The following is an 18156-nucleotide window of genomic DNA, read 5'->3' on the forward strand; positions in this document are numbered from 1 at the left end:
AATTGGCTGCTCCCATGTTAGGGGCATAGATATTTACAATTGTGAGATCTTCTTGTTGGATAGACCCTTTAAGTAGGATCTAGTGTCCTTCCTCATCTCTTATTACAGTCTTTGGTTTAAAATCCAATTTGTCTGATATAAGGATTGCCATCCCAGGTTTCTTTTGGTGTCCATTAGCATGGTAAATGGTTTTCCACCCCCTCATTTTCAATCTGGGCGTGTCTTTGGGTCTAAAATGAGTCTCTTGCAGACAGCATATCGAAGGGTCTTGTTTTTTAATCCAATCTGATAGCCTGTGTCTTTTGATTGGGGCATTTAGCCCATTTACACTCAGGGTAACTATTGAAAGATAGGAATTTAGTGCCATTGTATTGCCTGTAAGGTGACTGTTACTGTATATTGTCTGTGTTCCTTTCTGGTCTATGTTGCTTTTAGGCTCTCTCTTTGCTTAGAGGACCCCTTTCAAGATTTCTTGTAGGGCTGGTTTTGTGTTTGCAAATTCCTTTAGTTTTTGTTTGCCCTGGAAGCTTTTTATCTCTCCTTCTATTTTCAATGACAGCCTAGCTGGATATAGTATTCTTGGCTGCATATTTTTCTCATTATTTGCTCTGAATATATCATGCCAGTCCTTTCTGGCCTGCCAGGTCTCTGTGGATAGGTCTGTTGCCAATCTAATGTTTCTACCCTTGTAGGTTACATATCTCTTCTCCCGAGCTGCTTTCAGGACTTTCTCTTTGTCTCTGAGACTCCTAAGTTTTACTATTAGATGTCAGGGTGTTGACCTATCTTTATTGATTTTGAGAGGGGTTCTCTGTGCCTTTTGAATTTTGATGCCTGTTTCCTTCCCCAAATTAGGGAAGTTCTCTGCTATAATTTGCTCCATTATACCTTCTGGCCCTCTCTCTCTTTCTTCTTCTTCTGGGATCCCAATTATTCTAATGTTGTTTTGTCGTGTGGTATCGCTTATCTCTCAAATTCTGCCCTCGTGATCCAGTAGTTGTTTATCTCTCTTTTTCTCAGCTTCTTTATTTTCCATCATTTGGTCTTCTATATCACTGATTCCCTCTTCTGCCTCGTTTATCCTAGCAGTTAGCGACCCCATTTTTGATTGTACCTCATTAATAGCCTTTTTGATTTCGACTTGGTTAGATTTTAGTTCTTTTATTTCTCCAGAAAGGGTTTCTCTAATAACTTCCATACTTTTTTCAAGTGCAGCTAGTATCTTTAAAGTCATGACTCTGAACTCTATATCCGACATCGTACTAATGTCCGTACTAAGTAGGTCCCTGGCAGTCGGTACTACCTCTTGTTCTTTTTGTTGAGGTGATTTTTTCTGTCTTGTCATTTTGTCCAGAGGAGAACAGATGAATGAGAGAACAAAATGCTAACAGGGTAACAACGTCCCCAGAAAATATACTCTAAGTAAATCAGAAAAGACCTGAAGTGGGGGGAAAAGAAAGGGAAAGAAAGAAAAAAGGAAAAAAAAAAAAAAAGAAAAATAGATAAAAGCGAACAAAAACAGAACAAAACAAAAAAAAAACAGAATATGATCAAATATGATCAGTCTGGTGCGTAGATCAGTGCCACACACTAGATTTTGGGTGTATTTTGGTCTGTTAGAAGAAAGAGCCTCCCAAAATTTTAAAGAAAGAAAAACTTATATATGTACAAAAATAAGGGTTGATATGATGAAGGGATGGAATATGACTGTAAAGATGAAAATTATAAAAAATTTTATAAAAGTAATTGATAAGAAGTTGTTTGAAAAAAGAAAGAAGAGAATTTAAAAAAAAAAAAGAAAAAGGGAGAGAATATGATCAGGCAGGAGACTAGAACAAAGCTATACACTAGAGATTTAGGGTATATTTTGATCTTTTAGAAGAAACTGTATCTCAAAATTTTAGAGGGAGAACAACTTACATATATATGCCAAAAATACGTGTAACTACTATGAAGGGATAGAATATGACTCTAAAAATGAAAAAGAAAGATGTTTTTTAAAAAAGGGATTGGTAAGATGTTGGTTGAAAAATGGAAAAAGAAAACTTAAAAGAAAAAAACAAAAACTTTGAAAGACTAGAGAATCATGGGGAAAAAGCTACGAATTCTATGTGCAGTATTCCCCTAGCGCTGAAATTCTGCCGTTCTCATTGATCGGGTAACTTGGTCTTGACTGGCTGTTCTCGCTGATCTTTTGGGGGAGGGGCCTGTTGCCATGGTTTCCAAATGTCTTTGCCGGAGGCGGAATTGCCCCGCCCTTGCCCTGTCTGGGCTAAGTAATCTGCTCGGGTTTGCTCTCGGGAGCTTTTGTTCCCTGCAAGCTTTCCCTATAGCTTTGGAGGAGGAGAGTGAAGATGGCAGCCTCCCAATCTCTGCCCGGGAGAAGCTGAGAACTCGGGGCCCCAGTCCTCAGTGCACCCCCAGAGAAAAGCAGTCACTCCTGTCTCCCTGGTCTCCGGCTGCACTCCGTGCTCCCCCGGCCTGTAACCGAGTGTTTCTATCTCTGGCACCCGACCCCGTGTGGAGTCTCCAAACCCAGCAGATCCCTGCGGTGCACTCCCACACCTCTCCTCCTGGGGGAAGAAGGGGAGTCTCCCCGGATCTGCCGCTTGTTGGGTCCCTGCTGGAGGAGCAGTGGCCCAACTGTGCTGCGGATCACAGTTTATGGCAACCCTGAGCTGAGAGCCTGCTCCTCGGCTCCGTCTCTGCAGCCGGCTTCCCAGCTCCAATACCTGGGAGCTCTGCCACACTCAGGCACCCCCGGTCTTTCTGTGACCCTGAGGGTCCTGAGACCACACTGTCCCACGGGGGTTCCACCCCCCGCTTAGCCACTGGAGCGACGTCCCTTGGTGGAGCCGACTTCTGAAAGCCCCCTCCCCCGCCATCTATCCTCCCGAATATCCCCTCGGATTCACTTCTCTGCACGTCCTACCTTCCAGAAAGTGGTCGCTTTTCTGTTCAGAGAGTTGTTGCTCTTCTTTTCTTCCATCTCCTGTTGATTTCGTAGGTGTTCAGAATGGTTTGATCCCTATCCAGCTGAATTCCTGAGACCAGATGAAATCCGGGTCTCCTACTCCTCTGCCATCTTGCTCCGCCCCCCCAACTTATTTCTTTAAAAATACTTCTTTACCTAAGAAGCATAACAACAAAAAATAAGCGAGCAAATGTCCACACAGCATAGAAGATTGTGTCAAACATAGATAGACGTTCATTTCAGGCCCAGAAAGTCAGGGACTGTATTAGACTCCTTTTTCCCATTTCACGTTGGCAGAGAGAAAGTTCCAAGCGAACGTTATGGCTGAATTAAACTGAACTGTGCTATTAAGGCATGATTATGTGCGTCCTGGGGCTCTCCTGTCCCCACTTGGCCATCTGGTCCTCGCTGTCCGATAGGGCAGCCAATCCCCCCCCCCCCCGATGGCTATTTAATTTTCATTTTAAATTGGTAAAAATGAAATAAAACTCAGAACTCTGTTTCTCATTTGTCCTGGCCACCTTTCAAGGGCTCAGGAGACACATGAGGCTCGTGGCTAGTGACATGGCTAGCACACATAGTGACCATTTTCAGAATTGCTGCAGAAAGCCCTTTTGGACAGAGCTGGACGGGGGTTTTTGCTTCCCATTCTAATAGGTGTGTTTGCAGGTCCGATGTTTCCTGTAGGCTGCCTCAAAGCCTGTGTAGAGCACACGCAAATCCTTTATCCCCTGGGGGCACCCCTGGGGTTTGCCAAGCTGTGCGCCTAGCAATTCTTAACGTGATTTGCTAGGACCGAGAAGACAGTGACTTGCCTGCATAGCCAGGTCTTCACCACTTCAAGGCACCATGCAGAAGACTCTGTGCTTTTAGATCTAGCTGTCGCATTTGGGCTAAGGGTTTGGCTGCTCTTAGCCTGATGTGGTCCTTTTAGTGGAAGGGAAATGCTTCTGACTTGGCAGATTCACATTGGGTTAGTGCAGCTGAACAGGAATAGCATTTAAGAAGATCATATCGCTGCCATGCGGTTGTACTAAAGACAGGATGGGCACACATTATGCAACCCAGCTTAAGCGCCCGGGTTTGTTCGATTGTTGTAATTCTGTCCCCTTGATGGCTTTTGATTACCAGCAAACAGCCCCTGCGTGGAGGTCATCGACCATCCAGGCTTCCTTGCATGCTATTCCTTTTTACAGATTCCTGAATTCTCTGGGGGAAAAAAAAGTTAATCTCACTGATTTGGCAAGCTACAATCTTGATTCTTTGCGAGGGGAGGGGGATGTCTGCAGTCCCGGGCATCAGCAACCATGTTTCCAGTGTACTGCAGTGAGCACTTGAGGCAGCAGGGGCTCGAACAGCCCTCGGAGGCCATGGGTCAGGTTTGAGGGGGCCCCGTGGCCCCCAGGTGCCCCTCCTGCATGACCTAGGACCTGTGTTTTCATTTCATTCATGATGCTTGGGCACTGCAGACTGTATTTTAGCCCCCCATGCTGAAGTAAGCAAGGTGCAATTCGTTGGCCCTCCCGGGCTCACTTTTGTAGCTGAAGTGGGAGAATTGAACTGGGAAAACCTGGCGCATGACCTTCTCAGAACATCTGTGATTTCTTCTCTCCTCCTCCTCTGCTGTGCTGGACTCACCTTCAGCCCAGCTCTCTCTGATCTCTCGGTTTGGTGGCTCAGCGTTCTGACTCCTCTGCTTCTCCCTCTCCCTCAGGGAAAAAAAAAAATAAATGACATTGAGGGATATTTGAATATTTGCTTCCCTAGAAGCCTAGCCTAGAACTGGGGAGCGCCGGAGGCTCACACTTCTTGTCATCACAGGTTCTAAGCAGGGATTTTTCATTCTCTCGGATTTTGAACATGAAAGATTTAGAGTCGACTTGGGATAAGTGCCTCCTGTCAATATGATGTCTCGGAGCTGGATTGATCTGGATCACTGGGGCATATTCTTTTTTTTCAGTTGACTGAAAGCCCTCAACAGAAGCCCTGTCACAGTGCAAGCCTCAGGAGCCCCTGAGAGATGCCAGAGCCAGAAATGGACCTTCTTCCTCCCCTGCCCACCACATCCCCTCCCCCCCCAGGGTCCACTCACTGGTGTTGGTGGGAGGAAGGGAGGCTGAGGAGGCAAGGGAGCAGGATAACACAGGGAGCTGCCCAGATGTTTCTTCTTCTTCTTGGGTTTTCGCTTGGGCTTCTGGTTGCCAAGCGCCCCCCTTCCTCCTTGCTCTCCTTATTTTGCACACTGGCATGCTCTCCCCTGGGGTGCCGGGACAGCTCCCCACTGAGGCTGCTTTCCTCTCCTTCCTCCGCTCTTTCTCCTGCTCTGTTCTGCCTCAGTGGGACTAGGGAAGGGAACAAAATCGAAGCTGCATGTGCTCGGGAAGGCCCCGCTGTCTGCCACCTCACCCGGGTGCAGGAAGGTGCACTTGCAAAAGCAGACGCCCCACTCTGTGTGCCCGTTGCACGCAGATGGAGCACTGGCTCAGCCAAGAACTCCCAACCAGCCTTTTACTAGCCAAACGATCAGGCAGCGTTTGGCTAGTACACGGTTATCCCAGGGTAGATGGTGTGACCCTCGGCCAGGGAGACTCACAGCTCTGGGTCCCCCAAAGCTAACAGGAGAGGCACCAGCTCTGAATGCAGAGCTGTCCTTCCTGGACCCCATCGCAAGGTACGGAAACAAGACCCCAACTTCTGTTTCCGCAAATGTGGGTTCAATTCCAACATGGACAAGTTTTAGTTAAAAAAAAAAATCCACAGCATTTTTTTTTTTTCTTCTTACAGACTTAGGAGATAAGGTCTGGTCTGTGATCTAGAGAGAATCTCAGGTTGGAGGGTGAAGTGTAAAGATATGCTGCTAGCTTAGATCTATGTTCCGTTGGATCTGGGAAGGAGTCTGTGCAGACAGATACACACACACTCTCTCTCGCTCTCTTTCTCTCCCTCTTTCTTTCTCTTTGTCTCTCTTTCTCCCCCCCACTCTAGCGCCCCCCACCTCACTCACCCACCCGTCCTGTCTCAGGAGATGCCCCTAAGATTCTTGGCAACCCTGAGGGCTGCCGGGCATAGGAGTGGCCTGGGACTGTGTCACCCACGACTGCTGTTTCTCCCGTGGTGCAGCCCACCCCCCCCCCAGGATGCCCAGGGCACGGGCTTTCCCTGGAAGGTGTTCCCAGTAAAGGCCTTCACAACCCTGAAACCCTGACCCTGGCCCTGGTCTGGCCCACTTCGGCCGATGGCCTTGGGGATAAACTGGTGGGGCGCTGCCACCTAGTGACTGCCCTTTCGGCCACTCTGCTTGGCCTTCAGGAAGGCAGGTGGATCGGTCGGTCCGCAGACTGCCAGGCCTGTGCAAGATGGTGCTGGGTGGCTTCTCAATCTGTGGCCAGCCAGGCCAGCGTAGACAAGCTCTGTCGGCCATTGGCAGAGACTGGCGTGTGTCAGACGTGAGCTCTATTAAATGCTTTTTGCAAAAGTGACTTTCTGGTAGGGGAATCTTTGGGCCCGACCCCACGTGGCTCCATCTCTGTCGGCTGGGCCTCCACATGCCCCCTTGGAGAGGAGCTCACAGTGTGTGTGAGGGGCCTGGCATACAGCAGGAGCTGAGGGGATGCAGCGTGCCTCAGAAAAGGTAAATCACAAAGGGTTGGGGAGTGAATAAAGAAACAAGGAGGGAAAAGAAACGTGGTCAGAAATGCAGGCCTGGTGATGGGTATTAAGGGGGGCACGTATTGCATGGAGCACTGGGTGTTATATGCAAACAATGAATCATGGAACACTGCATCAAAAACTAATGATGTAATGTATGGTGATTAACATAACATAATAAAATAAAATTAAAAAAAAAAAAAAGAAATGCAAGCGTTAGTTATAACATTGTTTGGGAGCTGGATGTTTCTTTGATCGCCTGGGGAGGAGTAGGGGCTTGAGACTATCATTTGTTTTTATTTTGGGTTTTTTTTTTTTTTTTTTGCCCAAATTTTTATTTTTATTTGTTTATTTGTTTATTATGTTCAGTTAGCCAGCATATAGTACATCATTGGTTTTTGATGTGGTGTTCAACGATTCATTAGTTGCAGATAACACCCAGGGCTCATCACAACACGTGCCCTCCTTAATACCCGTCACCCAGTTACCCCATCCCCCATCCCCCTCCCTTCTGAAATCCTGTTTGTTTCCCGGAGTCCATAGCCTCTCATGGTTTGTCTCCCTCTCTGATGTCTCCCCCTTCAGTTTTCCCTCCCTTCCCCTGTGGTCCTCTGTGCTATTCCTTATGTTCCACATATGAGTGAAACTATATCATTGGTGCCAAATCCCAAGGTTTTCTAGTTTGGCTGCTCTCCAGATGTGTTGACAGGCAGCCAGCTCCAGATTTTCAGATGGCTTTTGGAGTATCCCAGCAGAAGCTCTAGACCAGTGGTTCTCACTGGGCCGAGTACTGCCCCCAGGGGCCCTTTTGGAGAAGGGTTTTATTTGTTTGTCTGTCACTGGGTAGAGACAGGGATGCTCTGTATTCTGATGTGCATCGGACAGTCCCATCCAACAGAGGATCTGTGTCGCACTTGACCTTGGACCGACCTGCTGGACATTCTGTGTACTAAAAACCTATTTATAATTTTCATAGCTGAGACCTAAATCCACTTTAAGCATAAACAAAATATTTTTGTTCAGTTGTAATATACACTTCATTTTTTAAATTAGGGTGTTATTTATGACATTTATAATAATAGAATTTACAACATACTTATAATGTATAAATGGAGGGAATATTGTCATTTGTTATATTTGGGGTTTGGCCAGAAGTTTTTCACATTTCAGAAAATCACATCAGCTCTGGCCACGCCCCCATGGCTTTGAATTGTCATGTCACTCTCATTGGACTGAACTGTGTTCGAGTGCTTTTACATAAAAGGTACAAACAAACTGACGGTTCCTCAAGTCTTCTAAGTTAGTCTTGTCTGAGTATTTAGATGCTGAAATACATGCTTTATTGTAAAGTACTCCTTTTTTATTTCTCTGTATTGCAGTTAGGGTGTTATACCGATTTTTGTTTTATAAATCATGTATATAGATAAAGTATACTGTTTGCATTCCATTTCAAGATCTTAAGAGATGGCATTGGGTCTGCTAGGATTGAGAACCATTGCTTAAATGGAGTTCTCTGTTCAGGGAAGTCTCTCATGATGGCCATGCATGCCCTGGGGTCTTTCTCCACCTTCACTTTTAGGAATCAGACTTGCGACCATGGCTCTCAGACCCGGAAGTTCTCTCCAAAGCTGGCCATATTTCCAAACCCTTTTTTTAAAAATTATGTTCAATTAGCCAACATATATATAGTACATCATTAGTTTTTTGATGTAGTGTTCAATTCATTCATTAGGTGCGTATAACATCCAGTGCTCATCACAACACATGCCCTCCCTAATACCCCAACCCTTTTATCAGAGAGAGCCCAAATGCTGAGAAGACTTTTCAAGTCTATTTTTAGGGTGCGTTAATGTGATACCATTGTCTTTCCTATAGGTTTTTAACCTAGATCATTGTCAAATACTTACAGAGAACTGAGGCTGTTAACTTACTGACAGGGAAGTCCTTTCTGAACTCACTTATTCTCATGTCAATGAAAATGCATGAATGGATAATAGAGAGGCAGCATCTTTTCCGGGGCATATAATGTAATTCTTCAAGTTTGAAAATCCATTCTATCATCCCCCTCTTTTCCTCTAGAGACTTTTAGCTTTTTTTCATAGGAAGCATATGCTCTTAGAACATATCCACTGATGGTCCCTACCAAAAGATCAATCTTCTGTATCCATACAGTGAATGAAACTCTCATTAGCCAAGGTGAACACATGAAAAGAACTCGGTCATTTTACAGAACCACGCCCCCCTCCAGCACGTGTGCATGTGTGGTGCATGCACACACACACACACACACACAGAGGCACAGAACAGGTGGGGAGGAAGCAAAAGGGAGGGAGAAGAGGGGGGAGGAGGGAGGAAGAGGGAGAAGCCTTTAGCTTTTCGACTTTTCCAAATTAACAGAAGAGAGGAAAGCATTCCAAATGGGCAACAGGAGCAAAATGAAATCAAAATAGAAAACTCACTTTGGTGTTTTAAAGTTAAGAGAGAATTACACATTTAATGAAAATCAGAACTGGCTCTGCCTAAATTAAAATTGGGCTTTTTAATCAAAAGGAATGAGATCTTGCCATTTGCAACGACGTGGATGGAACTGGAGGGTATTATGTTGAGCAAAATAAGTCAAACAGAGAAAGACATGTATCATATGACCTCACTGATATGAGGAATTCTTAATCGCAGGAAACAAACTGAGGGTTGCTGGAGTGGGGGGTGGGGTGGGAGGGATGGGGTGACTGGGTGATGGACACTGGGGAGGGTATGTGCTCTGGTAAGCGCTGTGAATTGTGCAAGACTGTTGAATCTCAGATCTGTACCTCTGAAACAGATAATGCAATATATGTTAAGAAAAAAAAAAAGAAGAAGAAGGTAGCGGGAGGGGAAGAATGAAGCGGGGGAAATCGGAGGGGTAGACGAACCATGAGAGACGATGGACTCTTAAAAACAAACAGGGTTCTAGAGGGGAGAGGGGTGGGAGGATGGGTTAGCCTGGTGGTGGGTATTGAGGAGGGCACATTCTGCATGGAGCATTGGGTGTTATGCACAAACAATGAATCATGGAACACTTCATCTAAAACTAATGATGTAATGTATGGGGATTAACACAAGAATAATAAATAAATAAATAAATAAATAAATAAATAAATAAATAAATAAATAAAATTGGGCTTTTTAGTATCTCTGCAGCTTTTCTTGGGATACATTTATCAGTAGTGAAGGAAGTCAATATATGGGGACCCCCAAGCCATGTTTGTGTTTTCACAACTCAGTGGTAGAGAGAAGAGCAGGAAAGCAAGGAAGGGACAAGAAGAAAGTCACATCGATTGAGGATGTTCACATTCTCTGGCCTGAAGGAACTTTGTGTAAATCATTTACAGAGTAGTTTTATACATAAGATTGCTCTGTTTTCACTTTAGAGCACCCTCGCCCAGAGAGGTACTTAGTAGCCTGTCTGGACCTAATGGACTCTACATTCTGGTTGAAGTTAAGATGATAATTTTAGGTGTCAGTGTCCTATTTTTTTTTTTTTTTTTAAAGATTATTTGACAGAGAGAGACACAGCAAGAGAGGGAACACAAACAGGGGGAGTGGGAGAGGGAGAAGCAGGCTTCCCGCCTAGCAGGGAGCCCGATGAGGGGCTCGATCCTGGGATCATGACCTGAGCCAAAGGCAGATGCTTAATGACTGAGCGACCCAGGCGCCCCTATCATTACTTTCAATCTGTTACATACTTTGTGTCTTGATCTGCCTTTACCTTTCATATTCACATTCATCCCAGCTTCCCTGTTACCTGATTATTCTTGGCCATCAGGTTTTTCTCCCTTACTATATTTTAAGCTTTTCATGAATACTGCCTCCTTTTTGTTCATCTGCCTGTTCCCGCGCACATGTAGATTGAATGAGGAACTTCTGAAATAAAGCTCATGGATGGTTCTCAGGCTTGACAACACATTAAAATCAGCTGGGAGCTCTAAAAAAAAAAAAAAAAAAATCCTTGTCATGGGATACCAGGCTTTTTTGCACAGTTATTTTTAAATGCTTTGTGGGTGATTCCAGTATGCTTGAATAGGTGACCACCTATGACTTGGACCAGTGGCAAATCAGAGATGCAGGTCACCCTCCTTTCTTAGCTCCTCCTCAACTCAGCACCCCTCTCCTTTGAACCTAGGTGCGTGCCTTCAGTGGACTTCTTTTTGTGCTCCTATGTTTTCTTTAATTGGATCACTTATTTTATTTGCTTTTACTCTAAATCAAAATGACGTGCACATAATTGGGGTTTGGAGAGAGATCATTGATCATCCTGCGCTCACTTCTCTGGGTCTTCAACTGGTAGACGTCAAAATAGCAGCTTCATTACTGACATAAGGCAGATCTGGACACCACCACTTGACCTACAGCCCAGTGGGCTGCCTGGTTTTCCCCTGATTCATCACTGAAGTAGATGGAGTTGTAGGTACACCTCATAACCTGAGGGCGTTGCCCCTGCCCTGGGGAAGCTGACCACATGGAGAACCAGAGATGCCTGCTCTGTGGGCAGGCAGAGCAGACAGAGGGGCTGAAATATGCCTGTTCAGATCCTCCTCCCAGATTCTCCGTTCCTTCCCTCTACAAATCCAGGAGAAATAGATTACCTCCTCTTCTCCCACCACAATACACACACACACAAATTAAACAGTTAAATCATGTTAGAGGCAACCATTTTTAATGTTTAGCTGTGATCTCTTTTTCCCCTCTTTGAAACTTTTTAAGGTCTCCTCCTTGTTCCTAGTACTTTAAAATTTACTGTGACTACCCCCACTCCCCACGGCATGGGTCTTTTCTTATTCTGTATGCAGATACTAATGAGAATCTTAGAGATGCCTGCCTTGCAGTTTTCCTGGAAAACCAAAGAAATAAAGGAACATTTTCATCTCTTTCCTTACACTTTCTGTGTTCTTCTGGAAATTCATTTGTTAGGCCCTCTCTGTTGATTCTTTGAGAATGTATCTTTTTCCTTCTCCTTTTACCCTTGTCTTTTTGTTCTGCTTTCTGGGAGATTTCCACTAATTTATATTCTTATCATATTATGATTTTTTTTTTGCTGTAATATTAAATTTTTTTGAAGAGTCCCCCTCTTTTATTCTTAAATTGCTCACCTTTGTTGGCGTCCTGTCCCTGTTTTATGGATGCCATGTTTTCCCTTAGGTCTTTGCTGACATAAATTAGAGAGTTCAGGAGACCTGTCCCCATCACCCTGCATTGTGTCCAAGTTCTTCTGCTTCCTCACTCCTCCTATCCCTTCTTACTTTCCTTTCTTCCTTTCTGTTTTCTTTGCTCCTCCCCTTTTTTGTCTGCATCTTTTTTGCAGAGAATATACTTCAAATGTGTGCTGATCATTTGAGGTTCTTTCATGTTCAAGAGTGGGAATTGAAAGCTCTGTGTGGGGAGAGAAGCTTGTTGTGTGGTGAAATTTCCTGTAGGATGGATAAATGGAGAGCTGCATGTTTCATTAGGGAATCCTTGATGTTAGTACATGAATGTCTTTTACTGAAACTGTTGTTTCTCCAAAGGAAAATATTCTTTCACTGTAATAGTGTTACTGAGCTCTGTTACAGAGTCGGGGATGGGAGTGAAGAAAGGAAACTGGAGATGCTGCTTATTCCCTTTGGAAACTTGAATTCAGTCCCCATGTTTTCAGCCCCAAACATCTTTCCTGATCTTCGCTTGGGTCACAATCTCCAGTCTATCCCCAGAGAATAAACTTCTATCTCCTGTTAGTTGCCTGGTGGTACCAGACAGGGACAGGCACCTGGGCATCTATCCTTCCATATAGTTAGACTCCAGCAGTTCTCTGTTTTCAGCTTTGGATCTTAGCTACTCTGCAGTTGAGAACTTTCCATGGGTTCTATGACAATCTGTGCCATTTAATTGGAGGTATTTTGGCCATTTATATTTAATATGGTTACAGATATGCTTGGATAAATCTATCCTCTGGCTGTTTGTTTTCTATTTGTCCCATCTATTCTTTGTTCCTATTTTCTAATTCTGCCTCCTTTTGGATTATTTTTATTGTTCCATCTTACATCCTTTATTGTATTATCAGTTACTACTCTCTGAGGTATTATTTTAGTGGCTCCTTGAGGGTAACAGCATACTTAAACACGTAGGTACACTGTAACTAACTTATCATGGTCTTCTCTTCACTGGACAGGATGCCACTTACTACAACCTATCTTCAGGTGATACTGAACCACTTTACATATAGTACTTCCATTTCTCCAACATTGGGGGTTTACATCCATGTACTGATTAGTACAGCTGAATAATCAAGGAGTGCAGATCTCTGGATCTCTGTCTGCAAATTTCTCATCTCTGGGTTTTGGTCCTGTGAACTCCTGGCCTCCCTGGATTTCCAGCTCTGTCCCTGAATATGGGGAGACCTTTGGGCTCTGCCTGGTTTCCCTCCCTGAGCCACATCCTGGGGATTCTCTTCCACAACTGTATGGCCATTGGTTGTTTACCATCTCTTGGGGATCACTCTTCTGTATTAGTAGATGATCTATGTCTTGTTAACCATTGTTTAACCATTGGGCTAGGAAGCGGCGTGGGGAGGGGGTTGTTCCCAGGTCAACAAAACCATAAAAGAGGATGGCATAAGTGCCAGCCATTCGTGTGGCCAAAGCTCCATTGCTTGTGGAAAGGTACTGAGGGGGAGTTAGGGGTGTGGGGCAGAGGTGCCTTGTTCAGGGAAGAAGTCCGTAATTCCCTTAGAAAAATAACCCTGGCACATTAAAACGTGTATTATAGAAAACTGTCATATTCAAGAAAAAGTGGTAGACCCACAGTCTCTAGTGAAGACATGAATGGAAGCTAAGAAAAGGAATATTTTGCTTCTTTTCAAACCTCAAAGCTGATCTCGTGACCTTTACATCTATGAAGTGTGCACCTGCTTTAAAATAGTGCAGTAAGTCTTCTCTCCAAACCCCAGAGTTCTTATTTTAAAGGCTTCAGATCATCAGGCCTTCCTTGCTCTTGTTTTAATCTTATTTGATGTACTTTTCCTTAAACAAGGATTCCTGTTGATCAGAATTTGAACTTTGCCACTTTGAGTCATTTCTTCATGTCTTTCATAGAATAGTCCTTGTGAAGAAGAAGGTTGCAGTTGCCTGAGTAAGTTCATGAAATAAGCATCTGTAAAAAAATGTCTTGATATTTTTTCTTTGCCATTTAAATTGTGCGTATTAATCACTCACAGTGGTGTGAATCTGGCATAATTCCAAACCTGGCAGTGTTCTAAGTGATAATATCATCCTGCTGATAAGTTTAATATTTGAGTTGCCAGGAAAGAAATCTTGATTATTCAAATAGGGTCTAATGTGGTTCTCTAATTACCTCCCTCTTGACTGTTCACAACTAAGTATGTCTGAATGTAACATAAACAGTAGTCTAAGATGTTATTTTTCCATCCTGAGCTACTTTTCAGGCAGGTTTATTTTTTCATAAGCAAGAAAAAAAAAAAGATAATTTAGCATTGAATCCCAAGCTTTAAAATACCAATTCCTAGAAAGTTTATTTCTAATCAGGCCCTTAACTATAGGATTACAGTAGTACGTAGGGTATAATAAATATTGACAGAATGATGTCATGGCATAATGCTTGAGAGTCTTTGCAAAGAGTCTAATGAGGAAGGGAGAAATTGTGTATTTAAAACTCGGATATTTATTAAGGTAAGCAACTAAAGAGGAGTCAGCTGGCCTAAATGTTCCAGTGAATGCTTTTTATTATATTTTTTTCTAAATTGTTTACTTCCTTCTCCAAACTTCAGAAACCAAATGAAAAATGCTTCAGAAAGAACAGATTGGAAATATTTCCACAGCCATGCCAAAGTTGAGATTTCCTCATGGACACCAGCCACGAAGGGTCCCCTTAGGGACCTTTGCTTTTAGTTTTAAATCTCAAACTCCTCTTTGTAGTTCCTTGTGCCTAGCAGATGTCTTCTGGTCATTCATGGTATAGAAATACCTTGAGGATTTCATGGAGATGTGATCACATTTTCTAAGTGACTGAGGACACTTTATTGATATAGAGAGGGTGAGGACAGTAGCTGTTTCAGCCAAAAAGGTCATCTAGGTCTTAAAATATTAATGTAAATTGAGAATATGCAAGTCAAGGGCTGAACATTCAGTGGGTGCCCCACAAATATTTCGTAGGTGTCAGGGAATTAGAGTCTTCGACTCTTAAATGTATCTGATCTTTCCGTAGGTCTTGCTTGGTGAAGAAGCTTTGTCTCACCATTAAACATGGAATAGGGCATGAAGGTTCCTGCCTCCCTTCTCTGGTGTCATGCATTCCCTGTTCTAGGCAAATGATCGATGAAGAATACTCTATAGAGAGCCCCAATGTCATGAAAGAGATAATCTAAAGCTTCTGAGGGTCTTGTTGAAAATAAATACCACATTCTCCCATGGAAGTCTTAGGACACAGGCACAGCATGTCCCCAGAGTAGTTCATAGAGCGTGCCAGCTGATGTTGTAGCTGAAGGGCGTCATGGATCTTGTCACCCTATGCGCACGTTACTTACCCAAGTTTCTCAGGTAAATGCACTCACCTGTCTTCCTGGAAAGCTAGGAATGCGTTTTGACCTCCCTTTTGGCAATGACAGCCTCGCCACCTGACCATTCTGGGCAGAGGGGACTCCACCGCTGGGTCATGGCGGCACTCAACGGGGGGAGAAAGGTGGAGGTTTCTGCCCTCCGAACACCAGCGACTCACAGGGTGTCCTTCAGCGAGCTGTGTGTGTGCAGCCTACTTGGTTATCAGCATGCTTTGGAGAACAAGACATGAGGACAGGAGAGCCCTCCCCAGGGGCATCTGACAGCTGGGAAGGAAGAGGGTCCTTAGGAGATGTTGGGCGAAGAGCCAAGAATGACTCTGGTGACCACAGTCTGGGTTCTGACTGCCATGGAGACCGGAGGATGGTCACTCTGCCCCATGACTACATAGAACAGGCACTCAGGGCGAGTTCTTCTAGGGGAATCACTCACATGGCCTCCATGTTGTATGCGTGGTGGGCAGCAGTGTTCCCACGATGGGCCAGGGTTCACTGCTAATTCAAACAAAACATGATAGGGTATCTGGTTCTGATCCAAAAACCCTCCTCCTCACCACAAATATCTTGATACCATACAGACTAATTAGGATAAACTGGGTCCCTCTCCTTCTTTCTGACTGCAATCTTCTTGTATGTAACAGCGAGGCAGTAAGTTCTATTAAGCTCCAGGTCTGGGCCGGGATTGTGCAATCAATGTCACATTTTGTGTCTTCAAGGAAGACAGTTAGTACTTCCAGGTAGACCGTTACAGTATCGTCTGATGATGGAGGAAGATGCAGGAGGCTGAGGGGGTGTACGGGAGGGGCTGGGAGAAGAGCAGATGGAAAAGGCTTCCCCCTGCATTTAATTGTGAAGGATGACTAGGAGTTGGACCATCATGGAAATAAAGGTAGAAAAGGACAGTCTCAGCAAAGGGAGCAGCATGGCTCCTGCTACTATAAGGGTGTGGGGAGAGATTGCAGGTTGCAGATTGTATAGTAATGCCCAGTAATGCATAGTGTCCCATAAGTTAGGCACATTGGTGGGCATCAAGGAATGATGAGCCATGAGCAGGGTCTGGGCAGAGTTCAGGGACAAATGTGCATTTATCAGTTGACACGAGTGAAAAAAGCAGTCATCATTTTTCAAAGTTTCTTTCAGACTATTTTTAACGTTGAGGAACTTCCTGATGTCTGTCATATTGCTCAGGTGGAACCTCAATTTTATTTACACATAATAGTGAGATTTGAAGTCCTCCATATAGATCAGTTTATAGAAGCTACTTAGTGAGTTCACTGGATTGAATCCAGCTGCCCTTGGCAGCCATGCTATAGATGAATTATAAAGGACTGTCTCTGTTTGCTGTTTTTCAGGTACCATGATCAACAGGATGTTACTAGCAACTTCCTCGGAGCAATGTGGTTGATATCAATAACTTTTCTCTCCATTGGTTATGGTGACATGGTACCAAACACATACTGTGGGAAAGGAGTCTGTTTGCTTACCGGAATTATGGTAAGTATCTTTTTACTTTGTTTCTTTTACTTACAGTCTTAGCTCGCGAAGGCACTCCACATGATGGTAAGCTATTCAATTTCCCAACGGCAAGCGGCAAAGCATACGTAAATAATCAGTTCTCGGGTGGGAGAGAACATCACTGATTTTCACCTTCATTCTTACTGTGATGCAGCTCCATTAAGCACATGGTGCTGCTGGATTGTTCTTTGTGGGAGAAGCACTAATTTTGATGAGCAAATCCGGTCTTCGAGCTTCAGCTTCAGCCAGAAAGTTCCTCATTTCGATGGGTTCTGCCATTGTCCTGCTAGCTACATCAACTTGAGTAAATTTCTCTTCTCTGAAACTTACTTTCCTTATCCGCAAAATGGGGACCCTAATAACCTACCTTGAAGTGTGTTGAAGGGCTGAAGAGCTGCATTTTGTCAATTACAGAATTAAACTGTAGTTGACCCTTGAACAATGTGGGTTTAGACTGCATCGGCTACTTATATGCAGATTTTTTTTTTTTTAGTAGGTGCAGAACGGTATGGTAAATGTATTTTCCCTTCCTTACGATTTTCTTAATAACATCTTCTTTCTATTCCTGGAAAGTTGACTTCTAAGCTAAGGTAGGCTTAGGCAAGGATAGGCATCCAGGAGGAGGAAATGGTTTATTTGAAGGTAGTGAGTCAGGGAGGAGCTTGGTACCTTTGAGCAAGGCCACTGGGCCAGGAGCGCACAAAGTGAAAAAGGAGGGGCGCCTGGGTGACTCAGTCGGTTAAGCTTCATGGTCCCAGGGTCCTGGGATCGAGCCCCGCATCGGGCTCCCTGCTCAATGGGGAGTTTGCTTCCCCCTTTGCCCCTCACCCCCTCTTGTGACGTGTTTTCTCATGCACACGTGCAAAAATAAATAAAATCTTAAAGAAAGTGGAAAAGTAGTACAGCAGGAGGCTGGGATGGAAGGCCAGGTCTTGGGGAGCTTTTGAGAAGGGTTTGCTGCTTGTGGTGATATGCCACTGTTCTTTTTTTTTTTTTTTTTGAGAGAGAGAGAGCATGAACGGTGGTGGGGGGGGGGGCAGAGGGAGAGGGAGAGAGAATCCCAAGCAGATTCCCCGCTGAGCAGGCAGCCAGTACAGGGTTCGATCTCATGACCCATGAGATCATGACCTGAGCCGAAATCAAGAGTCAGACGCTCAACTGACTGAGCCACTCAGGCACCCCAACATGCCACTGTTCTGGGCCCCGTAGCAGGTACAGACATGACCCCTACTCCTTACACATTCCAATTTGACCAGGACTAGTTTGTTCCATGTGTTTTAGGTATCTGAAAATGGGAGGGCAGCAAGTTGTCTCAAATCGATCGTAATGCAGCATGAACTTTTTTTTTTTTTAAAGATTTCATTTATTTATTTGACAGAGAGAGACATAGCGAGAGCAGGAACACAAGCAGGGGGAGTGGGAGAGGGAGAAGCAG

General features: G+C 44.3%; 1 protein-coding gene across 1 annotated transcript in view; it reads left to right on the forward strand.

Moving 5' to 3' along the window:
* Nucleotides 1-18156, forward strand: part of KCNN2 (potassium calcium-activated channel subfamily N member 2) — a 154044-nt gene that overhangs the window by 99375 nt on the left and 36513 nt on the right. Inside the window, exon 4 of the mRNA XM_064595581.1 lies at nt 16559-16700. Within this exon, the coding sequence (XP_064451651.1) occupies nt 16559-16700 (142 nt within the window). The remainder of the gene's footprint in view (nt 1-16558; nt 16701-18156) is intronic.

This window comes from Mirounga angustirostris, unplaced genomic scaffold (genome assembly GCF_029215605.1).
Source record: "Mirounga angustirostris isolate CCGP_5_RB_7025 unplaced genomic scaffold, mMirAng1.0.hap1 SCAF_7, whole genome shotgun sequence".
NCBI lineage: Eukaryota > Metazoa > Chordata > Mammalia > Carnivora > Phocidae > Mirounga > Mirounga angustirostris.